The sequence below is a fragment of the Neocloeon triangulifer genome, unplaced genomic scaffold (assembly GCF_031216515.1).
Source record: "Neocloeon triangulifer isolate White Clay Creek 2 clone unplaced genomic scaffold, ASM3121651v1 ptg000012l, whole genome shotgun sequence".
In the NCBI taxonomy this organism is placed as follows: Eukaryota; Metazoa; Arthropoda; class Insecta; order Ephemeroptera; family Baetidae; genus Neocloeon; species Neocloeon triangulifer.
In genome coordinates this window covers 19143551-19170924 of record NW_026775554.1, presented here as the reverse complement: position 1 = coordinate 19170924, position 27374 = coordinate 19143551, and the positions used below count along the sequence as shown (strand labels likewise).

Genomic DNA, 27374 nt, shown 5'->3' with positions numbered 1-27374 from the left:
ATTTTCCCTTCCTGCGCGTGAGTGCATTGCCAAATTCAACACACGAGAAAGGGGCACTTTTTCGTTCAAATTTATATATATACAGGTCATAATTCTGTTGAATGGTCCACTTACAGAAATTCCCTTATAAGTATCGTGTAATTCTGGACGGCCGCGCTGGCGCCGCGCCAACCCTGCAGCCTGCGGTTTGACCCATCGCTATGCCATTTCGGCTGCGGACAACGCAAAAAAAATTATTGTTTTATATCACCGGGCGCCGTTACAATATTCCAAAGGTGTCCTTTTTATTGGTGGTGATTACAACCTGACACAGTAATTCGAGTTTAATGATGGCGTGCGTAAAATCAAACGGCGAGTTTATTTTCGGGCTAATTTGTTAGCTTTTCCGCGCGAATGTTTTGCACTTTGGCGCGGAAAGTGGAAAAATACGGCGTGTTTGCTGCCACGTCCAACTGCTTTCGGTTCTTTATTTAGGGCCGCTAAGCAAACTTAATTAAATCGCCCGTAAGGCTGCGACTGGGTTTGCTTTGATACACCTCTTGTGTTCGTCGTCTGCGCCCGACGAGAGGGGAAATTAATATTCGCAGAGTTAAACGGCGCAACGCGCTAATCAAAGAGACTGAAAATATTATATGCGAAAAGAGAGTGAAAAGCGGAGGCCTGCAAGGGTGGTTTTGCGTGCGGCGGGCCAGCGGAAAATTTTATCAAAGCAGCGACGAGACTTTTCCTTTCATTCAGACAAAAGATTAAAATACAATTAAATATCCAGATGAACATTTTTGGTTGTGATGAAAACAAGAGGAAGTATCCTGTCTGATCCAGACTCAAATAATTAGTTTGCAAAAATAGATTTTTATAATTTCATTGCCAAGTAAAACAAATAAAATGTTAGAAAATTAAAATGATAATTTAATCATAAACTATAAAAAATGCAAGTTAGATAAAGAAAATACATAGAGATATAGAGTGAGTAAAATAAAACTTTTGGAAGTTTTATAGGTTAAAAACCGATTATACTTGACTTGGGAGAAGGCATTTTTATTGTTCTTGCTCTTAAATATTTTTAATTTTTTACAAAAATAATTTAAAATTTTAAAATAACAATTAAATGTATGTCAGAAAAAAATTAACAAATCATTACAAAATTGAAAGGATTTTTTCAATCTTTTATATCACTATGATTTCAATATCAATGAAAATTTTATTTTAATGAATTTCAAAAATTCAAATTTAAAATAAAAGATTTTAAAGTAAGTCCTTTAGCAGAGTTTTTGCCACACAAATATGGTTGAGCAAAGACAAATGCTTGTGTCAGATGAAAAAAACGAATCGGCTCAAGAGTCAAATTTGACCTGGGCTGCGGTGAAAAATTAGGCCATCATTTGTTCGGGAAACGCGCTCTGCTGGCACTGGTGTGCGGTGCAAATGTGCAAACAAGCGTTTTCTGCGAGCGCCCGATAAAAAATTGGCTGGTTCAAAGCGCCCTTATCTGGACGTGCCGCCTGCGAATTAATGAATTCCGAATCCTAACCGCCGCTCGCTCCGGGGCCGTTCATCATTTTTCTGAGAGAGACGGCGAATATCAATTCAGCATTGCACATCAAAGAGAGCTCAACTGATCGCGGTGGTCGGCATGGCCATTTTCCCCCGACAAATGTTGTCCGTCCTCTTGTAATTTTTCATGCACTCTGTGAGAGGGCCAATTTTTCTCGTCAAGCGCGCCCGGGTGTCCGGCGCAGAAAATAATAATCCCGTCATCAGGCTCGAGGATAATTTTCAACCGCCACTAAAAAAACGGGAAAAAGTCTGTGGGGCCCGCCGTTGTTGGTCAAAGCGGCGATAAATAAACAAAAGCTAACGATTTTAATTAAAGTTTCAGCCGGAGGAGATTTGCGAAAGCACTCTTTGTGTGCAGCTCGAAATTTATCTTTGAGCATCGCAAACAGCCGGCGTTTGAATCGGTAATAGTTTTTGCAACAGACACGCCGCGTGCCGTAAAAATCTCGCGCCAATATTTGTGCTGCATCATTTATTATGGAGATTAGAGAGCTTGAACACAAAGTGACTGTTTTATGTGCGAGGAAAAATACTGCACTGGTGTGCATCGTCATCGTTGGCAGATTTGCATTTTTATACCTAGAGCAAAGCAGAGGAATAACGTGTAGTCAGGCGCGCATTTTTATCATGCTTGGAAAATTAAATTTCGCAAAGCCGTGAGTGCAAAGCTCTACAATTTCCTTTTCTACCCGACTTTGATAAAAGAAGGAAAACGTGGATTTTAAAATAGATGTGATGCAATTTATCCTCAGGAAAAATTAACTATTTGTAAGAATATTTTAAATCGTAATTTCTGGAATGAATAATAATTTTCCTGGAAAAATGAAGGCAAAAACAGGAATTCCTCTCTAATATAGAAACTTTTGATTATAATTATTCAGATCTCCTTCACTTCATCGTTTCTTATCTAATTTTTTTAAAGTAAGTTTCTGCGTTTAATATTTTAAATGGATGTTGAAACAATTTTTTTATATTGTCAAGCAAAATTTAAATTAAGTCAGTTACTAAATACCACGCTTCAAGCAAAAAAATGTATTCTAAAATTTTTGGAATTGGAGGGGATTTTAAAATAGTTTCATTTTACCATAGAAAAATGGCAAAATGTGTTTTTTTCCTTTTTAATTGAAAGTAGACGGACGTGTCAGAAGCTCCATATTTATTCAGTGAAAAACATACATTTGATTAAAACTTAAATTAAATTAAACTTGCAATTTTTCTACAAAATATTTTTTGCAACTTTGATAGTAAGAATGCAAAATGTTATAATTCATTTATTTGCATTGAGAAAATTCACTTTACTTTTTATTGAAAGTAAAAATGAGCGTTTTCGTGTTTATTCAATCGCAGAATAAAGTCTTTATACCCTCACAAAAAAGTGAGAAAGCACAAAAATATGGGGCGTGTTTGGAAAAGTGCAATATCTGCGTCAATCCATACGGAAGAACCCACGAACCGCATTGTCAATTGTGGTCGAATCGACAGTCGAGAGCCGCACACGCAGGGTCCGGAAAATAGTGGAAAAGGAATCCGAAGCGGGCGCGGGATATCTCGTGTGTCGCAGAGCGCGAAGCTCGGCTGGCTCTCATTGATTCGCAAGTGGTGTGCTCAGTTGGATTTGGCCAACAAAAGGCCGCTTTCGGAACCAGCATCATAAGAAATTCCCTTTCGGGCTGATCCCCCGCCATTAGTCAGGGTCCGTATTATTTAAAATCCAGAAAAGGTCTCGCGCGCCGGTGCCGTGAAATATTGAGGCGCCCCCGAATTATTTAGCCGTGGCAGCTCGGCCGAGTCCCTAGGGTGACCACATCGTCATCATCACCAGACACTAGTGACGCGCCGAGTACAAACATATTTCACCGCGACAGAGAGAGTTCTACTTTTACGACGCTTGAATAAATAATAGACTGTCTTTTGCACGGCGCCGCACCCGGAAATGATTTAGGGGTGCAGAGAGACGCTGCTGCGTCCACGGATAATTAAGCGGCGGGCAAGGCCAGTTTTGCCGAATGGCGACGCGTGACGTCATGGAAATTTGCAGATTTTATGAAGTGCGGCCTACGGCCACCTTTGACACTGATTAACGAACAAAAGCAATCTGCAGTAAAAAACAGGCAATTATGAAATTCAACAGCCTTTTCCTTATTCATTTGGAAGCATTTCGAAGTGTCAATAAGCTTTGACCAAAAAAACATTAAAATAAATAAAAATAATTGGTAGTTTCTTGATGAAAAAATTAAATAAAAACAATTAAGAACTTGACTTCAATGAACACAGAATTAAAATTCACAAAAATACTTTCTCCTTTCTATTAGCCAGAACAGTAAATTAAATTAAATTTAAATACCAGCAGACCGCAGGTCGCCTTTTGGGGGTCAGTTGTCCTTTAATCTGATAAATCTCTAGCGTAAACCTGAACTTTTTTTGTCCACAACTTTTGGGCTAACTCAGTTCAGGTCTATGAATGAAATTGGGGAAATATAGGGTTTAAAACAGAATAGAGCCTCAAAATATAGCACATGCTATATTTTTTATCATTATTCTGGATTAAAATTATAAGTAGACGTGAATCTGATAAATCTCTAGCGTAAACCTGAACTTTTTTTGTCCACAACTTTTGGGCTAACTCAGTTCAGGTCTATGAAAGAAATTGGGGAAATATAGGCTTTAAAACAGAATAGAGCCTCAAAATATAGCACATTGCTATATTTTTTATCATTATTCTGGATTAAAATTATAAGTAGACGTGAATATGACAAATCTCTAGCGTAAACCTGAACTTTTTTTGTCCACAACTTTTGGGCTAACTCAGTTCAGGTCTATGAAAGAAATTGGGGAAATATAGGCTTTAAAACAGAATAGAGCCTCAAAATATAGCACATGCTATATTTTTTATCATTATTCTGGATTAAAATTTTAAGTAGACGTGAATATGACAAATCTCTAGCATAAACCTGAACTTTTTTTGCCCACAACTTTTGGGCTAACTCAGTTCAGGTTTATGAATGAAATTGGGGAAATATAGGCTTTAAAACAGAATAGAGCCTCAAAATATAGCACATTGCTATATTTTTTATCATTATTCTGGATTAAAATTATAAGTAGACGTGAATATGACAAATCTCTAGCGTAAACCTGAACTTTTTTTGTCCACAACTTTTGGGCTAACTCAGTTCAGGTCTATGAAAGAAATTGGGGAAATATAGGCTTTAAAACAGAATAGAGCCTCAAAATATAGCACATGCTATATTTTTATCATTATTCTGGATTAAAATTATAAATAGTCGTGAATCTGATAAATCTCTAGCGTAAACCTGAACTTTTTTTGTCCACAACTTTTGGGCTAACTCAGTTCAGGTCTATGAATGAAATTGGGGAAATATAGGCTTTAAAACAGAATAGAGCCTCAAAATATAGCACATGCTATATTTTTATCATTATTCTGGATTAAAATTATAAATAGTCGTGAATCTGATAAATCTCTAGCGTAAACCTGAACTTTTTTTGTCCACAACTTTTGGGCTAACTCAGTTCAGGTCTATGAATGAAATTGGGGAAATATAGGGTTTAAAACAGAATAGAGCCTCAATAAATAGCACATTGCTATATTTTTTATCATTATTCTGGATTAAAATTATAAGTAGACGTGAATCTGATAAATCTCTAGCGTAAACCTGAACTTTTTTTGTCCACAACTTTTGGGCTAACTCAGTTCAGGTCTATGAAAGAAATTGGGGAAATATAGGCGGGTGGATCCAGGAATGATTTGGGTGTGATTGTTGATGAAAAGTTACCATTTTGAAATTCATGTATGATGTTGGGGTTGGAAAAAGGTGCTTCCTCCTAAATTTTCAGCTAAAAATATTGGGTGCTTTTCCGGGAAATCAGATTTTTCCAAAAACACTAAAATACAAATATCTCTGCTCCTACTAAGAATAAATGTATGCTCTCTTCACATTCAGACGTAACTTTTTACGCCCGACAACTTTGCCATTGACGAATTTTGCGTAGGTCAAAGGTCAAGGTCACTAAATTGCAAATTTCACTTTTAAACGCAATTTTCGCAAAGAAGCACCCCTCAGATTTTTTTTGCAGTATAAGAAAAAATGTAGCCCCAAGTGTGTAGAACAAAATACTTGATTTTCAGAATGGTAACTTTTACTGTTAAAATTATAATACTAACTAAATATTAAAAAACAGTGAAAAATCACTTTTCCGCAATAGAAATTAATTTTCAACCAGCGAAAACTCTGTTTCTGTTACAGAAACGACAAAATGTGTAATGACAAAAAGTGTTTGTCTTGACTTTCTGCATCCAATCATGTATCAATCAAGAAGGTCAGGTCACCTAAGGTCATTGACCTCGGTGACCTGTGACCTTGGAATACAATTTTGCAAATTTTCTGTGCAGAAAATAATGAAGCGTAATTAGTTTATGAAAAATAATTTTAAAAAATTGCAAATTTGTATTCCAAGGTCACAGGTCACCGAGGTCAATGACCTTAGGTGACCTGACCTTCTTGATTGATACATGATTGGATGCAGAAAGTCAAGACAAACACTTTTTGTCATTACACATTTTGTCGTTTCTGTAACAGAAACAGAGTTTTCGCTGGTTGAAAATTAATTTCTATTGCGGAAAAGTGATTTTTCACTGTTTTTTAATATTTAGTTAGTATTATAATTTTAACAGTAAAAGTTACCATTCTGAAAATCAAGTATTTTGTTCTACACACTTGGGGCTACATTTTTTCTTATACTGCAAAAAAAATCTGAGGGGTGCTTCTTTGCGAAAATTGCGTTTAAAAGTGAAATTTGCAATTTAGTGACCTTGACCTTTGACCTACGCAAAATTCGTCAATGGCAAAGTTGTCGGGCGTATAAAGTTACGTCTGAATGTGAAGACAGCATACATTTATTCCAACTAGGAGCAACGATATTCAATATTTTGTGTTTTTGGAAAATTCCGATTTCCCGGAAAAGCACCCAATATTTTTAGTTGAAAATTTAGGAGGAGCCACCTTTTATGCACCCCAACAACATACATGAAATTCAAAATGGTAACTTTTCATCAACAATTATAACCAATTCTCTGCTGGATCCACCCAGGCTTTAAAACAGAATAGAGCCTCAAAATATAGCACATGCTATATTTTTATCATTATTCTGGATTAAAATTATAAATAGTCGTGAATCTGATAAATCTCTAGCGTAAACCTGAACTTTTTTTGTCCACAACTTTTGGGCTAACTCAGTTCAGGTCTATGAATGAAATTGGGGAAATATAGGCTTTAAAACAGAATAGAGCCTCAAAATATAGCACATGCTATATTTTTATCATTATTCTGGATTAAAATTATAAATAGTCGTGAATCTGATAAATCTCTAGCGTAAACCTGAACTTTTTTTGTCCACAACTTTTGGGCTAACTCAGTTCAGGTCTATGAATGAAATTGGGGAAATATAGGCTTTAAAACAGAATAGAGCCTCAAAATATAGCACATGCTATATTTTTATCATTATTCTGGATTAAAATTTTAAGTAGACGTGAATATGACAAATCTCTAGTATAAACCTGAACTTTTTTTGCCCACAACTTTTGGGCTAACTCAGTTCAGGTTTATGAATGAAATTGGGGAAATATAGGCTTTAAAACAGAATAGAGCCTCAAAATATAGCACATTGCTATATTTTTTATCATTATTCTGGATTAAAATTATAAGTAGACGTGAATATGACAAATCTCTAGCGTAAACCTGAACTTTTTTTGTCCACAACTTTTGGGCTAACTCAGTTCAGGTCTATGAAAGAAATTGGGGAAATATAGGCTTTAAAACAGAATAGAGCCTCAAAATATAGCACATGCTATATTTTTATCATTATTCTGGATTAAAATTATAAATAGTCGTGAATCTGATAAATCTCTAGCGTAAACCTGAACTTTTTTTGTCCACAACTTTTGGGCTAACTCAGTTCAGGTCTATGAATGAAATTGGGGAAATATAGGCTTTAAAACAGAATAGAGCCTCAAAATATAGCACATGCTATATTTTTATCATTATTCTGGATTAAAATTATAAATAGTCGTGAATCTGATAAATCTCTAGCGTAAACCTGAACTTTTTTTGTCCACAACTTTTGGGCTAACTCAGTTCAGGTCTATGAATGAAATTGGGGAAATATAGGGTTTAAAACAGAATAGAGCCTCAATAAATAGCACATTGCTATATTTTTTATCATTATTCTGGATTAAAATTATAAGTAGACGTGAATCTGATAAATCTCTAGCGTAAACCTGAACTTTTTTTGTCCACAACTTTTGGGCTAACTCAGTTCAGGTCTATGAAAGAAATTGGGGAAATATAGGCTTTAAAACAGAATAGAGCCTCAAAATATAGCACATGCTATATTTTTATCATTATTCTGGATTAAAATTATAAATAGTCGTGAATCTGATAAATCTCTAGCGTAAACCTGAACTTTTTTTGTCCACAACTTTTGGGCTAACTCAGTTCAGGTCTATGAATGAAATTGGGGAAATATAGGCTTTAAAACAGAATAGAGCCTCAAAATATAGCACATGCTATATTTTTATCATTATTCTGGATTAAAATTATAAGTAGACGTGAATCTGATAAATCTCTAGCGTAAACCTGAACTTTTTTTGTCCACAACTTTTGGGCTAACTCAGTTCAGGTCTATGAAAGAAATTGGGGAAATATAGGCTTTAAAACAGAATAGAGCCTCAAAATATAGCACATGCTATATTTTTATCATTATTCTGGATTAAAATTATAAATAGTCGTGAATCTGATAAATCTCTAGCGTAAACCTGAACTTTTTTTGTCCACAACTTTTGGGCTAACTCAGTTCAGGTCTATGAATGAAATTGGGGAAATATAGGCTTTAAAACAGAATAGAGCCTCAAAATATAGCACATGCTATATTTTTATCATTATTCTGGATTAAAATTATAAATAGTCGTGAATCTGATAAATCTCTAGCGTAAACCTGAACTTTTTTTGTCCACAACTTTTGGGCTAACTCAGTTCAGGTCTATGAATGAAATTGGGGAAATATAGGCTTTAAAACAGAATAGAGCCTCAAAATATAGCACATGCTATATTTTTATCATTATTCTGGATTAAAATTATAAATAGTCGTGAATCTGATAAATCTCTAGCGTAAACCTGAACTTTTTTTGTCCACAACTTTTGGGCTAACTCAGTTCAGGTCTATGAATGAAATTGGGGAAATATAGGCTTTAAAACAGAATAGAGCCTCAAAATATAGCACATGCTATATTTTTATCATTATTCTGGATTAAAATTATAAATAGTCGTGAATCTGATAAATCTCTAGCGTAAACCTGAACTTTTTTTGTCCACAACTTTTGGGCTAACTCAGTTCAGGTCTATGAAAGAAATTGGGGAAATATAGGCTTTAAAACAGAATAGAGCCTCAAAATATAGCACATGCTATATTTTTATCATTATTCTGGATTAAAATTAAAATAGTCGTGAATCTGATAAATCTCTAGCGTAAACCTGAACTTTTTTTGTCCACAACTTTTGGGCTAACTCAGTTCAGGTCTATGAAAGAAATTGGGGAAATATAGGCTTTAAAACAGAATAGAGCCTCAAAATATAGCACATGCTATATTTTTATCATTATTCTGGATTAAAATTATAAATAGTCGTGAATATGACAAATCTCTAGCGTAAACCTGAACTTTTTTTGTCCACAACTTTTGGGCTAACTCAGTTCAGGTCTATGAAAGAAATTGGGGAAATATAGGCTTTAAAACAGAATAGAGCCTCAAAATATAGCACATGCTATATTTTTATCATTATTCTGGATTAAAATTAAAATAGTCGTGAATCTGATAAATCTCTAGCGTAAACCTGAACTTTTTTTGTCCACAACTTTTGGGCTAACTCAGTTCAGGTCTATGAAAGAAATTGGGGAAATATAGGCTTTAAAACAGAATAGAGCCTCAAAATATAGCACATGCTATATTTTTATCATTATTCTGGATTAAAATTATAAATAGTCGTGAATCTGATAAATCTCTAGCGTAAACCTGAACTTTTTTTGTCCACAACTTTTGGGCTAACTCAGTTCAGGTCTATGAAAGAAATTGGGGAAATATAGGCTTTAAAACAGAATAGAGCCTCAAAATATAGCACATGCTATATTTTTATCATTATTCTGGATTAAAATTAAAATAGTCGTGAATCTGATAAATCTCTAGCGTAAACCTGAACTTTTTTTGTCCACAACTTTTGGGCTAACTCAGTTCAGGTCTATGAAAGAAATTGGGGAAATATAGGCTTTAAAACAGAATAGAGCCTCAAAATATAGCACATGCTATATTTTTATCATTATTCTGGATTAAAATTATAAATAGTCGTGAATATGACAAATCTCTAGCGTAAACCTGAACTTTTTTTGTCCACAACTTTTGGGCTAACTCAGTTCAGGTCTATGAAAGAAATTGGGGAAATATAGGCTTTAAAACAGAATAGAGCCTCAAAACATAGCACATGCTATATTTTTATCATTATTCTGGATTAAAATTATAAATAGTCGTGAATATGACAAATCTCTAGCGTAAACCTGAACTTTTTTTGTCCACAACTTTTGGGCTAACTCAGTTCAGGTCTATGAAAGAAATTGGGGAAATATAGGCTTTAAAACAGAATAGAGCCTCAAAACATAGCACATGCTATATTTTTATCATTATTCTGGATTAAAATTATAAATAGTCGTGAATCTGATAAATCTCTAGCGTAAACCTGAACTTTTTTTGTCCACAACTTTTGGGCTAACTCAGTTCAGGTCTATGAAAGAAATTGGGGAAATATAGGCTTTAAAACAGAATAGAGCCTCAAAATATAGCACATGCTATATTTTTATCATTATTCTGGATTAAAATTATAAATAGTCGTGAATATGACAAATCTCTAGCGTAAACCTGAACTTTTTTTGTCCACAACTTTTGGGCTAACTCAGTTCAGGTCTATGAAAGAAATTGGGGAAATATAGGCTTTAAAACAGAATAGAGCCTCAAAACATAGCACATGCTATATTTTTATCATTATTCTGGATTAAAATTATAAATAGTCGTGAATATGACAAATCTCTAGCGTAAACCTGAACTTTTTTTGTCCACAACTTTTGGGCTAACTCAGTTCAGGTCTATGAAAGAAATTGGGGAAATATAGGCTTTAAAACAGAATAGAGCCTCAAAACATAGCACATGCTATATTTTTATCATTATTCTGGATTAAAATTATAAATAGTCGTGAATATGACAAATCTCTAGCGTAAACCTGAACTTTTTTTGTCCACAACTTTTGGGCTAACTCAGTTCAGGTCTATGAAAGAAATTGGGGAAATATAGGCTTTTAAACAGAATAGAGCCTCAATATATAGCACATTGTATCAGAAAAAACTTGACTCATTGCAGCAAATTCCCTTTCATGGGAGCCGCATTAAATTGAAATAGGATTTTCGTTCATCCTATATATGCTCAGTAGGTAGATCGGCTGAGATACGCCTTGAAATATTCAACACACCCGTGTTTCCACGGCTGGCAGTTGGGCGAGTGCGAGAGAGAAAGAGCGCGCGCGTTATATTGCAGCAGGAGCACAGCCGGCGGCTCACGTTTGTGTGTTTTTTGCGCAGGAAAAACTAAGAATTTGTGTCGTGCACCTTCCTTCGAATGCTGCAATAACAGTAAAGAAAGCTCAGTCTGCGTGTGTGATGTTTACGGCGGCGTTTTGCGCTGCACACAATATGCCGCTGCGGCTTCCCTTTTGCTCGCGTGCCGCCGCCGTAAATAAAATATTCGCATCCGTGCACTCGCCCTGTTTTGATCACTTATTCAGGACGAGCCGACGTCAGTCAGCAGGCGGCCATTATTTTGTCATTATTGCGGCTGCAGACGCTGCAGAAATTGGCCTGTAAATTTTTAGAGCTGCTGTGGCGCGCGCCAGCGAGCGATGAGATTGCTTTGTTTAGTGCGAGTCGGAATGGAAGTGAAAACAGGTCTGCCGAGAGCAAATTGGAACAAATCGCGGCAATATCTTTTCTTGATTTGCGCGATAACGAGTAGTGCAATATTGGCCCAAAAGAAAAAGAGTCATATTGTTCAGAAATGGGGAAATTTCTATCACAAATTGACAAAGAAAAAATAAAAAAATTGATATCATAAAAATAAATTAAAATTACTTTAAATCAAGTAATTTTGATGATCGTTTTGGAGAAAAAACAAAATAATAAGATTTAAACAGTCACAAGAAGTATAAAAAGGTGCCTTACTGGTGCCTTATAGAGATTTTTTAGAGATAGCTCTAGTCAATTTAGTTAAATAGACAACTAAACTTTGATTAAATTGTTAAAATAAAACATTGAAAAATAATGAAGTATTAAATAAAATTTTTAAAATTGTTTCTGAAAAGTGACAAAACAAATTATATTTAATTTAATTAATTATTTAAGCGGCTAAAAAGATTTAATATAATGGTCGCTTACTTACTATTATTTTTCACCCATATTTAGAGTTTCATTTTTTGTTAAATCATCCATTTAACTGTAATTAAAATAATTTAACACTTTAAATTAATTGTCTTCCTGTATTTAATGTACAAAAGCTATTATCCCCAATAACAGTTTCCAAGACGTAAATGTAATTAAAATTGCACATTAAATGCACTATCCATTCTGTTTAATTCCCCTCCAAAGCATTCTTTTCCGTCTTTTCCCGACGGTCAGCCTGCAATTAAAGCGGAAAGAGAGCTATTAAAGCAATCTTAATTATCACGCGCGGCGGGAAAGAAAACCAATATTGAGCAAAGAAGAGCGGTGGGAAGCATTTTAATTTGGTCCTCGTTGCAAAGGCGAAACTAAATTAAATCGGGCCCTGAGGACCTCTCGACTCGAAACCTGACCAGCGCGATTTAATAAAGCAGCCTCAAATCTCGCGCTCCGCCGCGGGCGCCGCACCAAGAAAGAGAGAAAATGCGGCAGCTGGCGAGGAAGACGAAGAAGCAGAAGCGACACCCCCTTAGGTTCTTCATCTGTCTCCGGGACTAATAGACGGCCGCGTGTCGCTCCGTCCGGTGCAAAAATATTCGTGAGAATTCGAGCCGCTGACTCTAATTGATTCCGCCAACCTCGCAAGATGGGTGAGTGCATTCGCATCTCGATTTTCAATCAACCTAAGTGAAAAAAAACCCGGCTCGGCCGATTCTTCTCTCCATATTTCCTCCGAGAGGCCGAAAAGGGCCGCTCTCTAAAAATAGCTCTAAAACATGGAGGGCGAGAGCACATGGCCGCTCTGAATAACCATGTGTGTGCTGCTGCAGCCGGATAATGGACGGGAAAAATTCATTCCGACGCACACAGAATCCGAGTTGAAATATATATTTGCCTTTTGGGTAGTCCAACCGAGCGGCCTCTCATTTGCCAAATTGCAAAAGCCGCGCGTGTGTGCGCGTTTGATTTGATTTCCGCCACGGCTCGGCGTGCATAGCGATGAACAGACTGACGTGTACATATATCCAATTTGCAGCAAACCGCAAGCAAAGACTGGCCGGATTTGCAAATCAGTAGCCAGAGAGTCAAAATAAAAATTCATATATTATATATTTATTGTACGCAAGAGAATTCCATTCGGGAAATGCCCCAGGAATCAGGATGATAAGTTTTGGTGATGTTATGTATTTGATATGTAGCTCGTGCGAAAACTGTGACTGGATTCTCAAGCATTTAAAGGTAATTTTAATGAATTTGATTTTTCGCCATTACGTGCTTACTCCTTTTTACTGTTGCTCTATTGATTTAAGGAAATCCTCACTGAGATGTAATTTTTTGAGCGCGCCTCGTTTCGTAGTTACATATTTATAGTTCAAGAAAATGAAAAATAAATAATTAAATAAGTTAAAAAGAATTCCATTTTAACGTCTAATGTAAAATATTTTACAAAAGAAATAGATGGCAAGAGGTTCAAAAATAATTTTTTATTTATTAAAAATTATCATTTTCTGTTGGACAAGAACGATATTTACAGAGAAAATATTTTTATTCCGTAAAATATCTCAATTTTCATTTTTATCAAGCAAAAATCACTCATTTTTATTAAATTATATTAAAATTGTACCCCTGCATAGTTAGTTTAGCTGTCATTTTAGAATCCTAAATGTGTTTAATTATTAATTCAATCTACGAAAAATTGAAATCAAAACTACTGGTTCCTGAATTATTACAAAGCATAAAAAAAATATTTAAGCTGTGGGAGTTTGAAAAAATGTTTCCATTCATCCACCTCTTCATTTTTATTAAAAAGCAGGATAATTTTCATTTCATGTTGTGAATTCCCGAGCTACAAAAAAGTGCAAAATGGTATCAGCCGGTTAAACTTCTCTGGCCAAAAATTCATTTTTTGGAGTTATTGTTTTTGCGAGACCGTCCAGGCGCACCGAAAAGCCGGCTAATTTTTCATGCTCTCGTGTGCGCGCGGGTATAATAATAGCTCTGTAAATAATGGAGGAAAGAATTGATGGCGGGCTTAAAAACGGAGCGAGTCCTGCGTGCATATTGGGCCGCGCGTTAGAAATCAATTGCACGCCGCTTTTAATCGGCTTACACCTGCTGCCGCAGGGATAATCCCGGCACTCATCAATCGCACAACAAATAAACGCGAAGCAGAGCTTTGCCAATCCATATTTATCGAGTGGTGGTGATTCGCAGGCAAGCCGCGTGGTTTGAGGACGGCCAGGAAGCACAAGGATCACCGCAAAGACCAACGCTGGTGCGACAACGACTACAAGAAGGCACATCTGGGCACCAGATGGAAGGCCAACCCTTTCGGTGGAGCGTCACATGCCAAGGGAATCGTACTCGAGAAAGTGTAAGTGAACTTAATTCCGACCGACCGAATCCAACCATTACGACAATTTCATGCAAATCCAGATTAGAAACGAGAATATTATTTAAGAGGGCCATTTACACTTTTTTCGGAGCTAGTTGTAAATTTATGCATTCATTACACTTATTGTTAAAGGTTTAATTATTAATTTTTTTAGTTTAGGTTCTATTAAAATTATAAAAAAAATGAAGATTGAGTAGACAAATTAACTTAAAAATTTAAATATTCATTATCTAATATTATTTAATATCATTATTTAATATATTCACAAATTATTTCAATTTGCAAAGTAAAATGGTTTTTGATTGAGCAAAAAGCAATTAACCTGAATGTGTGTGTTTAATTACGCATTTGAAAACACAAAAAGGACTCAGAAATGCGATTGGTTAAATGTAGAACAAACAAGGGCAAAATTCAATTTACGCTCGGCGCTAAAATTGAATGCAGCCCAATTAGCACGGCACTTTCGGCTGCCGACTCGGCGAATTTCTCACAACCAGCAAACTCATGAGAACGCGCGCGGCAAAGTATTGCTGAACGAACCCAATTTGCACCGGAGCAGACGAGCGATTTTCTCACGAATTTTGTTACAGGGGCGTGGAGGCGAAACAACCCAACTCGGCTATCAGGAAGTGCGTTCGAGTGCAGCTCATCAAAAACGGCAAGAAAGTGACCGCGTTTGTCCCTCGCGATGGATGCCTCACCTACATCGAGGAAAACGACGAAGTCTTGGTTGCTGGATTTGGCCGAAAGGGTCACGCCGTTGGAGACATTCCCGGTGAGAATATAGTCAATCAATTTGAATTTTAATCACTTTTTTCTCTCTCAATTCAAATCATAATTTTTTTAGACATAATTAGAAATTTTTTACCATGATTTTCCAAATTAATTCAAAATTTGTCAAGGATCATCCATAAATGATTAATTTTGAGCCCAATACTAAATTAATATTATTTTAAATAATAAAAATAAAAATAAAACTATCCTATTTCATGAAAAAAGGGTTTCAATTATTATTAAAAACTGACAAAAAGGGATCCAAAATATTTCATCGCCCTTAACAATATAATAAAAGCTAAAAATGGCCCCTTTTGCTTCCATTTTTTCGTTTTTAATTCAGAATAAGCGTTCCCTGGAGGGACCATTTTTCACTAAAACAGAAAAATCAATCATAAAATGCTTTTTTTATTGTCGTTTTTAAATTTTAACAAAGTTGCAAAAGTTCTCCAGGGAACAATCACACGTCGTGCCGTTAAAATTAATACTGCACGACGCAAAAAGTTAGTTCACCTGGGCGAGAGAGAGTCTCTTTTTTTGTCGCACTTTGCCGGCGACGACACCAAGTGTCAACGAAAACAAAAGTTGAGGCAGCTTGTTAAAAAATTCATCCGTTTTGCAGGTGTGCGCTTCAAGGTAGTCAAAGTGGCCAACGTGTCCCTGTGGGCGCTTTACAGGGGCAAGAAAGAGAGGCCCCGCTCCTAAATAACCCAACGCAACTGTCAATGGTGTAATCAAAAGAGAGAGAAAATAAAACGCACAAAAACTTTTTACAATAAATCACTTCTTGTGTGACAGCGCTCGTCGTCATCCTTTCTCCCTTTTTTCCATCGCACAAGAGAGAGAGTGAGGGGGTGGGTTGAGAGAGAGAGATGAAATTATTGCAAACAGAATAAAAAAAAAGAGGAAAAAAGAAGAAGTTGGGCGCTGTAGACTTTTAATTGGACTTTTGCCCCTCGAAAGGCAGGGAGGCGCCGAGCAATCGGCCGACGAGTTTTCTTTTCATTTCGCAGAGACGGCGGCAGCAGGGCGGAACTGCCCTCGGCGAAAAAGTTCTTTCTCTGTCGGCTTTTTTGTGTAGTGAAATATTTATTAATTTTATTGATTCTTCTCTGAATTGTTGAATGCCATCGGTCTTTTTGTCGGTGGCGCTTTGTATCTGTCGCGGAACACGAGCGGTTTTTGTTGCAGAGGAAGAAGACGAGGAATTTCTCATTTCGATGCAGATTCATCTCGTTTCACACAAAACGGGCTCTGCGTGATTGATTCCTAATTATTTATGGTAATTTCATTAATGAGATAAGAGTGTGTAAAAATCAACATAATTTGATTAAAAATGAGACAGATCTGGAATTAATGAAACCAATTAAAAATAAGAAAATCTGGTAGCTATTCTAGGAAAAAGGCGTGCATTGATTTTTAGAATTTTCATTTCCTAAATTTTCAATTCAATTCACATTTAAATTAATTTTAATACTGATAAAAAAGATGCAAAAAGCAGGATAAGAAAATTTAGTGTTTTTAAGTTTTTAATTGGAAAGAAAATTATTATTTTTACAAAGAAATATATTTAAATATGTTAAGCAGTTAATTGAAGCTATAAAATTATTAAATAATGAAATATTTTATTATCTTGTTCCATCTATAGTGTTTTTTTTTATAATCAATTACGTATTTAATTTTCGTTCAAATGCGTTTTTAACATTTTCTTTCCCTTTTTATCATAATCAGATTTATTTATGTCGTTTTAGAATTACACGAATGTGAAAGCCCTCCGCCTACATAAGTTTTTACTTTCTTCATATTCAGATGAGCAGAAAGAAACTCTTTAAATTTACTCTCGAGGGCGTCGCACTTAAAAAAATGGTTGAAAACTTTGTGTGCGTTGTGTATTCATATTAAAAAAGTGAAAGTTCCGAGTTTATTTTCATTACGGCCAACTTCTTACAACGCCAAGGAGCAGCTTAATTAACTTCCCCTTGTAGTTGTTGCAGCCTTGTGCTGTATGTACATATTTATGTATATCATCACGTTGAGCCTGGCCGGGTTGCAATAATTTGAATAAAGATCAAAGGCGCAAACAACGGGCAAAGGAAAAAGAACCGCCTTCCTGCTTTTTGATTATCATCCCTGCCGGTGTATATAATTTTTTTTGCAAACACAAAAGTTGCAAAGAAAAATAGACATGATTCTCTGCGGGTGTGTTTTTCGCATAAGGCGGCCGGGGTGTGACGTGGAATTATTGTTATTACGCGACTTGCCATTAAAACACACGGTCGCGTGGATCTCGTTCAGCAAGCATCTCTTCTTTCCGCTTTTTTTCCGGGGAGAAAAATGAGGCCGACGCGCGGGAAAGAAGACTTTATGGCCCTTATTTCGTGCGTGTGCACCGCAAAAGCAAAAAGAGCAGACGCGGCTTGCTTTATACTTCCATACTTTGCTGCTGGGAAAGTGAATCGTATATAATTGGTCTTTTCCCGGCGCACTTTTGAATAATTGTTTTGAGTAAAAAAGGCCGCGCGGTAATTAATTGGCCGGGAAAAAATGGCGTGCGTGTAGAGCATGCTAATTTGTCCGGGAAATTAATCGGCGCAAATCTGCGCAAGAAAAGGAGCTGCAAAATGAACAGAAGGCCTCGGGAGAAATCGGCCCGGCGTGAATTAATTCCGAATGTGCTCCTTTGCGTTTGGTGGAGCCGCTTTTTGCCAGCACTCGATCTTGGATTAAGTGAGAACGCAGCGGACGAATTTCACACGATGATTTATTTCGCAAGTTTTTGTGTCTGCTGATCGGATGGTCGTCATCTTTTATCACGTTTTTGCCCCTTGCGAGAGCCATGATTTGCCACACTTTGAGAGGACTGATTTGTGGATCGCGGGATCGCGCCATGACCCTTGAATTACATTCGAAATGTCAAAAGTTCCCAAGAGTGAGATCGTTTGTAGGTCCCTAGGTGACTTTTGATAAGAGAGCTGAATCGTTTGTTTACCAGAAATGGGAGCGACATTGTCTCCAAGTGTGTGGAGGGGGCGAAGGAGATCACAAATATATAACGCGTACTTCTGGATTTAAAAATTTAAATGCACCTTAAAAACTTGTTGAATTTGAACGAGTAATTTCTGTTTCAAATAGAAATTCGAATGAGTTTGAAATTAAAGTGAAAATCCTTCCAGAAAAATAGTTTTGAAAGTTTGAAGATATAGGAAGAGTCAACTTTTGTCATAAATAATTAGCAATTTTAATTTTGATAGAACCATTGCTACTGAATTTTATTTTAACGAAGCAAAAAAGTTTGTAAAAACAAAATAAATAAATCTTTATTGCAGAAATCGATATAAAAAATAGCGTCATTATTTTCTTTAAAAGTGATACTTATAAAGTTAAACCACGCTTTAAGAATCAATCAACCTGCAAATCCCAATATTTGCTTCTAAAATTGAAGCCCAGATGTATAAAGAGAATGTTTTAATTCGCAAGTTTGGTTTAACATAATTTACGGATAATTCTTCGTTTTACGTAAATTTTTTTCTTCCAAATTTCTGCCACTTTTAATTTTCAGTCGGCACTTTTCCGGCGAATAAAAGCGACGCTGTGACGAGCGGCGCGGCATGATTTATTCAAAGAAAACGCTTTAAAACTAATTGTAAGCACCGTTTACGCAATCTGCTTTTGGGCGACAAAAGCCAAAAGCTCTTCTTCTCCGCGCTTTTCACTCGCCGGCGAGAACAAAAGGGAGCTCTCGTCCGAAAACACATTTTCGCACTGGCAGCAGAGACAATGTTTAATGCCGGCGCAAATTCCGGCCATTTGCGACTTTGTCTTATTTCTTATTGCGTTGTTTGTACTCACGTCTGTCGAGGAAGCGAAAGGTGCCCATGAAGCCTGAGTTGTTGCTCGGTTTGTGGTCGGTGTGGAATTCGAGGACGGCGGCGTGGCCGGTGCTGAAGAGTCGGTGCGGCAGGTCCGACAGCTCGCCGCACAGCACGTGACTCCACGACGACTTTTCGTTCACCTCGCCGCTCTTTTCCAGATGCAGGAATGCTTTCACGTGGTCACCACGAATGCAACTGAAACAAATGAAGCTTCGGTCAACAACAATAATTTATTCTCACGATCATCAATCTTTTAGAATAGAAAAAGCAAATTGAATAAAAAACAAATAGGGCCATGGAAATTAAAAAAAAAAAAAATTATTAAAATAGCCCCATCACTAGGGAAAAGGTTTTTCTGAGGGTGAGGAATGGTTTTTAATTTTCTAAAGTTACAAATTTTCCAAACTTTTCTCTAAATGCAATTCAAAGTTCGACAACGAAAAAGGGAAGTTTTGATTGCCCTTGTTTTAATTTTTCTTTCATTCTTCAAGCGGATTAATAGGGCCATATTTTAGCATTTGACCTTTTTATTCCCATTTTATATGCTTTGAAGTGATAATTTTTCTCCATCTTTTTGTGTTAATAAAATCATAGTAAGCCCAATTCATTTTAATTAATGACCCAAATCCAAATTGCTGATGACACTCATTATAATTTTTCTGCCGCGGCGTTGCTTTTCCGCCGCGATGGCTTTCAATCAGATTATGAGACGCTCTTTGAGCCCTGATGAAATTAACTCTTGCGAGCCAATTTTCCCTTCATAATGATAATAGGTCGGCTACTGAGCGAGCGAGATGCGACCCGTCACTCATTCAAGCGCTTGGTCTCCATGACGACGCCAAGATGCGATTATTAAAAATTGCAATTTTTCACGCAAATTTGCTTTGAAATGTGGAAGTCTTGGCGGATATTGCAAACTGAGTGAGCGGTCGTATCCAATTGCGGAGAAAAACGAAGAGGCGGAGGCGCGTGGGGGAGTTTTTTCTCCTTCGTAAATTTGTAATGGAAAGACAGAAAGAGTGAAATATCTGACAAGACAAAGACATATTACGGTAGTTTTTGCTTTTTTTCATAATAACGGGAAAGTTTTGCAATTATTTTTTAACTTTTTCATGATATTATTTCAAAAGATAATATTATTTTATCATTTTTAATATTATTTAAATTTACAAATTTAGTTTTATTCCAACATTTCTTACATTTAAACGATTGCCAAGAGAAAAATTGTTTTGAATTCAAATTTTATTTTTTCAGATTTTTCTTGTGAATATTTAACTGTAAGAAAACAGTTTTATAACAATAAAATAATAATAAAAAAATAAAACAACTTTTGGCCAGTAAATAATGCCCGACAAAACATTGCAGCAAACGAAAATCAAGAGTGGAAGGATTGTCTTGGGGTTCGTTGGGTTTATCCGGCTGGCAGATCATCTATCAGCACCAACAAATGGCACGCGCTCCATTCGTCTCGTTTGTTCTGCAAACGCGCGTGCTTCTGACGTGCAGGCAAATGATGCGTTATCGACCTTGTGTACAATCGCGCGAAAATAGAGAGACTTACGATTCCATCTCTTCCGACGGGGCGGAGGAAGTTTGGAGAAAAAGACGGGAAGACGGGCCGCCGGCGGAAACAATAAAATCTGCTTCTCCGTTATAATCCGTCGCAGTTCTTGCGAATCACGCCGGAATCAGTTATGTGTTCTCGCCGCTTTCGGACAGTTTCCGCCTGTTTATTTACGTTAATATATGTCTTGCATTTTGATAAATTATGAACTCCTATAATTATTCAGAAAAGGTTAAAATTTAAAATTATATTAAAAAAATAATCCTGAAATCCCATTAATTAAATATTTTTATAGTTTTAATGAGGAAATTTACAACCTTCAGTTCTCAATCTTTATAATAAATGATAAATCTATTCAAATAAAAAAACAAATGTGTGTACCGAAAGTTTTGAAATATTCTTTGATAAATAAAAACATTTTACTAAACAGGAAAGAGTTGCTTTATAATTTAAAGCATAATTTAAACACAATTTATAAATAATATCAGAATCATTTTTAAAAAGAAAAATTAAAAAATTTAAGTGCCCAGACGATTTTTAGTAACACACGTATAAAATTTTATAATAAATTTTAGCTTGCTCGGCCTAGAAACCATACTAATCTGTGAAGTAGTGCAATCTAATTTCCTATGGTGTGGCAAAAACCAGCACCTATACATCTTCCTCGTCGAGGTCTGCGAATTGGCGCGAGATTGGCCGGCCGAGAGCTAGCGATTTCCAATATCAAGCCGAGAGTGACGTTTGTCTTTCGCCGGCAGCTGTATATGTGTGTGTAAGGAAGGAGCTTTAAAAGAGGAATTATCGATTAAAGCTAGAGCTGCGGCCGCAGGAATTTAATCTCGGCGAACGAACGGAGGAAAAGATGAACAAGTTATATATGAAGTGGTGACGCGCGCTAAAAAGCTGCCGTCGGCGGGTCTCGTACTTTTGCAAATGACAAATTTCAAGGTTCACGTCACACCGCGCACCCTTTCCATTAGCATTCCATCAACTTTTTGAAAAGGGTCGCTCTCGTCAAATGAGACTGGCAACTTGGCTGGCTAATTTATCTGCTCAATGAGACGCGAAATGGATCAGTCGACACAACATCTGCAGAGCAGCAGGGCCTTGTATCAAAGGCAACTGCGATTCACTTACGCCCGATCAAATTTCGCCCCGACGACTCTGCGACACCCGGCAAAAGCCAATTCGGCCTCAAGAGCAGGGAAATGGGATCGCACCCGACTTTATGTGCCACTGATTCCGCAGACGTCGCTGCGGTGAACTCCCGAGTCTCTTGCTTGATCGCTCGCTCGCGCAACCAAAGGGTTATGTGCCTCTTCAAAATGGTTTAATAAACCCCGCCGTGTTCAATTCCATATTCGTAGTGCCAGTTGACGTACGTGAACGCCAATTCAAAAGTTGTCTGAAAACGATTTAATACTCTGTGACTCGACTACTTGGCAAGTGTATATTAGGGATAAGATTTGTCCAAGTTTAGCACGTAAATTTACTCAATTTTGATAAGATTTAACATTCATCCTTCACAACTCTATGTATACTTATAATAAAAATTAAAAATAGAGAAGAAATTATTTTTTTCGCAAGGTATAAACACATTTAAAAAAGTTAAACAATCAAATATGAAAGGAAGAATTGGAGAAGCCACAAAAAAATTATGTTGACAACTCAATAAAATATTTGCAGCTCAATTGGTGTTTAAGTGAGTGACAAGTAATAAGAACAAAAACTTAGTCAACCAAGGCTCAATGCGACGGTAGTGGTCTTTTAGATCTCGGAAGTTTTATTGTTAGTAAAATTGTTGCTAGTGGTGGTGCCGTTTTATCACGAACAATTGCTTGTTTTGAAAGAATTTGTATTCCAACAATGTATTGCAATAATGTGGACAAATAAACAACAAAAATTAAACAAATTAATTATAAAAATTTTGCAAATCAATTCATACTAGAATTTAAATTCACCTTAAAAATTTTGTAGAATCACTGAGAAATACCAGTTTGCATTTCAGTAATTTATAATTAAAATTAATTAATTTAAAAAAAGAAAACTATCACCCCGATACACTTCAGTGTTAACTAGAATTTGAAACCATGTGTTTAATTTTGCCATTTGTCCATTTATTCAACAGATTTAGATATAAAAATGCCATGAAAAAGGAAATTTTATCAAAAGAGGGTGCAATTTTCTAATTAAATTTTTAGGCTCAAATATTTCAATTTATTTTTTTCTTATTGTTAGAAATGAAAAGTGAAGGAATTTTTACCTGCACAATTTCTCCTCAAACTTAATTTGAGTGAGATCATTGAAAACATTAAAATTGTAAAAAAAATCCAACTAGTTTTTATTAAAAAAGATTGTAAAGGCGAGTGAATTTTGCGGAAAAAAAACAAAGGGCTGCTCCACTCTAATAATTTACAACACGAGCGGCGGGGACTAGAGGCGTGCGTGTGGTTTATGGGTCGGAAAAGTGAAATCCGCGCCCGGCGCGCGCGCGCGATTGAAACTAATTGCCGCTGGAAGTGGAAAAATGAGCCAAATTCCCCAAAGCCAAGACAATAAAAATGCTGCGGTCCGGAATAACAAAGCGAGTAGTCGTTAAAGAATAATGGATTCCGTCACCGGGCTATGTGCGTGGGCGGATTGTTTTGCAAATGTTAATTCGTGCGCCAAATTTTGATCGGCTGTTTTCCGGCAAGAATGTTCCTCTCCACTGATTTTTCCCCCTCTTTCACTTTCTCGTCGCAAAATATTTTCCACCGGTGATCAAAGGCGACCCGAAATTCCTCCCTGGCAAAATATCATTCACAGAGTCGCCAATTTGTACACGTGAGTTTTTCTGAATGTCCTCTCAGTGTAACGTGTGCAAAGTGGTTATCGTCAAAGACTCAATTAAGTGCAAAGTTTGCCTCGTGGCCATCGCTCACCCGAGTTGTGCCAAAAAACGCCGCGGACCGAATCTCCAGTGGACCTGCAGCGTCTGCAAATCGGACGCCAGCTCGCAGGAGGGCTCCGACGTCGGCGACGACGAGATGCCCCTTGCCGACCAGCTTGCGGCCATGGAGGCCACCTTGCTGGCCGCCTTCAACACGCGCTCGAACGCCATCGAGGAGCGCGTGGCCGCCTCCGAGAAGGCGCTGCTGGAGCGGCTGACCGCTGTCGAGGCCTCCGTCCAATTTCTCAGTTCGCAGTACGACACCCTGCTTAAAGACGTAAAAGAACAAAAGGCCCTGAACGTCGAACTGAGAAAGGGCCTCGATAGCGTGTACGAGAAACTGCACGAAAAAGAAGCGGCCCTGAACCAACTGCAAGGCCGCGTGCACCAACTTGAGCAGTCATCACTGCAAGACGCGGTGGAAGTGCATGGAATGCCTTTCAAGAAAGAGGATGACCCGCGCGCCAAACTGCAAATTCTTGCCGACCTAATCGGAGCACCGCCGGTGTGCGACACCGTGTCGGACGCTTACTGGATTCCCGAGATCCCCCCTCGGGCGTCTGGTGGTCGAGGTCGCGCGGGCTATTGTGTCGTCAAGTTCAAGGCCGAAAGCGCCAGGAAGGCCTGGCTGGGTGGGAAGAAGAATCTGCTGAGGATGACTTGGCCCGAGGGCAGCAGCCAGCCGACCGCTGGTCCCCCTCGCGCCCCTCCGCCGAGCACCGCTGCTGAAGCTGCCGCCTCCAACCCGCCAGCTCAGCGCCGCCGACGTGATGACCCTCCGAAAATTCGTGTGTATGAACAGCTGACCCCCTACCACCGCCGACTCCTCTTCCTCACGCGTAACGCTGCCGCTGAAAAAGGGTTTAAGTTTGTTTGGGTTAAGGACGGGAAAATCTTTGCCCGTCACAGCGAACGTCTTGGTGCCCTTGTCCGAATCCGATGCGAGGACGACATTCGCACCAAGATGGACTTCAATGTTGCGACCGCGCACATTTAGCTTTAAGTTAAACACAACACACAAGTACAGATTTTTTTTTTTTTTTTTTAATGGCTGTTTGCTTAAAGAGCAATTCCATAAATGATTTTTGGTTTGACGCAAAAAATTTTCATTTAAACTCAAATTCTTTAGTTAAATACTCAATTTTCCATTTAAATATAAGATCAATATTCAAAAACTTTAATTCATTCTGTGCCTCATTTCAAAGTGAAATATACAAAATTGACATTTTAATTTTCTCCGAAATAAACTGCAAAGAAAATGACATAAACAAATTCACTTTAAAAGGTTTCAAATCAATTGCAAAAACAAGAGAAATAGGTCGTGGAGGTGGAATTTTAATTTTTGTTAAAGACTCGTTCATAATTGAAGAGCTGGATTTCGATTTTAGCTGCTCAGAAAGTTTGACAATAAAAATAAATAAAGAAATTGTTGTGGCAGCTCTTTATCGACCACCGTCACAAAATAAAGTTCAATTCCTGAACGAATTTAACATTTTTCTAGAGAAAACAAACACTTTTAAAAATTTCGTCATCTGCGGAGATATAAACATAAATTTGCTCGACACTACAGACACAATAGTTGACCGCCTACATAATATTTCCGCAGAATTTGGGTTTACTCAGTGTATTTCGTTTCCCACTAGAGAAGCCGTCTCTGGATTAAACTTTTCGTCTACTTTAATTGACCACATTTTTGCACGCCTTAACAATTTTGAAAATATTTCCGCGGTAATTGAATGCGACGCCTCCGATCACAATGCGATTTCAACCTTAGTTTATGACCATTCCGGAGGCCCTAAAGTTGAAAAGTATAATTATACTGATTTCAAAGTTGTCAATCAAGATTTATCAACTTTTGATTGGAATCGCTGCGTGGTTGAAAATAATCCGAATGAGACTCTAAAAAATTGCTCCACTATTATACAAAATTTAAAAGATGTAAACACTGTTCAAAAAACGATAATACACAATACTAAAAAAAGAATTGATAAACTATGGATAACACCACACCATAAAGAAATAATTAAAGAGAGAACGCGATTATATAAAAAAATGAAAAGCAATCCGACAAACAAAAAACATGCTGACGAGTATAAAAAATTTAGGAATAAAGTAAATAATAAATTGCGAAATGCAGAAATTAATTTCAATCTTAAAGTTTTTAATACTTGTCAAGGCAACATTAGACTTACGTGGCAAAACTTGAATAGATTGCTTGGCCGAGCAACCTCTTCCATTGACACTACAATAACACGCTTCATGTCGAAAAAATTCTCTCTGCCGGAAATATTAGAAGGCTTTGGTAAACAATTTGCGGATGCGCCGCTAATGAGTACACATATTTGTGATTTTGAAGCGGTCAGGTCTGCGGAGCAGCGCCCGACGGCGATGCAAAGCATGCGCCTGCCGCGCGCCACATACACACAAGTCGCGGCTATTATTCAGAGTCTCAATAAAAACAAAGGCCCGGGAGTGGATGGCGTCTCTGTGCGTGATGTGCAGAGTGCTGGCTGCTCTCTCGCCAACATTATTTCCTCCGTTATAAACAAATGCATTGAAACCTCACAATATCCAAAATGTTTAAAAAGTGCAATTATTCGACCGATTTATAAAAACTCTGATCACAAAAAATTTGAAAATTATCGCCCCATCTCAATTTTGCCTGTTTTTGATAAAATCTTTGAGCGCTTTATTGAAATTAATTTGACTAAATATCTGAAAGAATTTAAAATGATTGATGAGCGACAATTTGCTTTTCAAAAAGGGAAATGTGTTAACGAGCTGTTTGGTAATTTTGCTAATTTTATAAATAAAAATTTAGGTGAAAATAAACACGTGACGGCAATCTTTATTGACCTAAAAAAGGCATTTGACGTACTTTTGTATAAAAAATTAGCAGAAAAATTAAAGTATTTTGGTATTGATGGCCCATTCCTGCAGCTCTTAATAAGTTTCCTTTCTGATCGTATATTTTTTGTCCGTGTTAATAACGAAAACAGTGAGGAGTTTGACGTAAATTCTGGAGTTCCTCAAGGCTCAATTTTGGGTCCAATTCTGTTCCTTTTGTTTATAAACGATCTCGTGCCAATGTTAAAAAAATGCATAATATTTGTGTTTGCCGATGATATTGTAATTTTATTTGCGCATGAAAATTTTGCTATTTGTCATGATGTGATTCAGTCCGAGTTTAATATAATTACTGAATGGTGTCATGATAATGGTCTAATGATTAATGAGAAAAAGACTGTTAGTTTGCACTTTTGCCATCCAAACATTAGACTGAACAATAAATTAAACATTATCTGCCATGAATATACATGTTTACACAATTTCTCAATTGGCTGTAAATGCGGAACACTGTCGCAAGTTGAAAAAACCAAATATCTTGGTCTACACCTGGACCAGGATTTTTCGTGGAAATATCATTTACAGCACATTTCCGGCAAATTGAGAAATATAATAAGAGAGTTCAATTTTATAAAAGCACACCTCAATCACAACACACGCAGAATAATGTATTTCTCTCTTGCCCACTCGTATTTGAACTACGGAATCCCTGCTTGGGGCTCCGCAAATTTAACTGCTGTGCGTAACTTGCAAGAAAAAGTGTTGTATAAAATGTGTACTCGTAAACAAAAAAATTCAATCGATAATTTGTTCAAATTTTGGAACATAATGCCTGTCAACAAAATTTATGAACTAAATGTATATTGCTTGAAATACTTTGACGAAAATCGTGGC

At 37.0% G+C, this 27374-nt stretch overlaps 2 protein-coding genes across 7 annotated transcripts in view; one reads left to right on the top strand and one right to left on the bottom strand.

Moving 5' to 3' along the window:
* Nucleotides 1-27374, bottom strand: part of LOC132197061 (suppressor of lurcher protein 1-like) — a 136613-nt gene that overhangs the window by 38600 nt on the left and 70639 nt on the right. For 4 of the 6 annotated variants that reach the window (XM_059620107.1, XM_059620106.1, XM_059620110.1 and 1 more), the window contains one exon: nucleotides 19115-19332. In XM_059620107.1, the coding sequence (XP_059476090.1) occupies nucleotides 19115-19332 (218 nt within the window). Of the gene's footprint in view, nucleotides 1-19114; nucleotides 19333-20698; nucleotides 20776-23625; nucleotides 24056-27374 lie in introns of those variants that run through there. The other 2 variants (XM_059620109.1, XM_059620111.1) reach the window with 2 other exon arrangements.
* On the top strand, nucleotides 12596-16045 carry LOC132197062 (small ribosomal subunit protein uS12-like). Its single transcript, XM_059620112.1, has 4 exons — nucleotides 12596-12746; nucleotides 14311-14470; nucleotides 15082-15266; nucleotides 15888-16045. Exons 1-4 carry the CDS (start codon nucleotides 12743-12745, stop codon nucleotides 15968-15970), a joined length of 432 nt encoding a protein of 143 aa, XP_059476095.1. The 5' UTR covers nucleotides 12596-12742; the 3' UTR covers nucleotides 15971-16045.

What these genes read in the sequence shown, in the direction of transcription:
- LOC132197062 (XM_059620112.1), top strand. An exon ending in GGAATCGTACTCGAGAAAGT is followed by an intron (nt 14,471 to 15,081) that starts GTAAGTGAACTT and finishes ATTTTGTTACAG; the next exon opens with GGGCGTGGAGGCGAAACAAC. An exon ending in CGCCGTTGGAGACATTCCCG is followed by an intron (nt 15,267 to 15,887) that starts GTGAGAATATAG and finishes TCCGTTTTGCAG; the next exon opens with GTGTGCGCTTCAAGGTAGTC.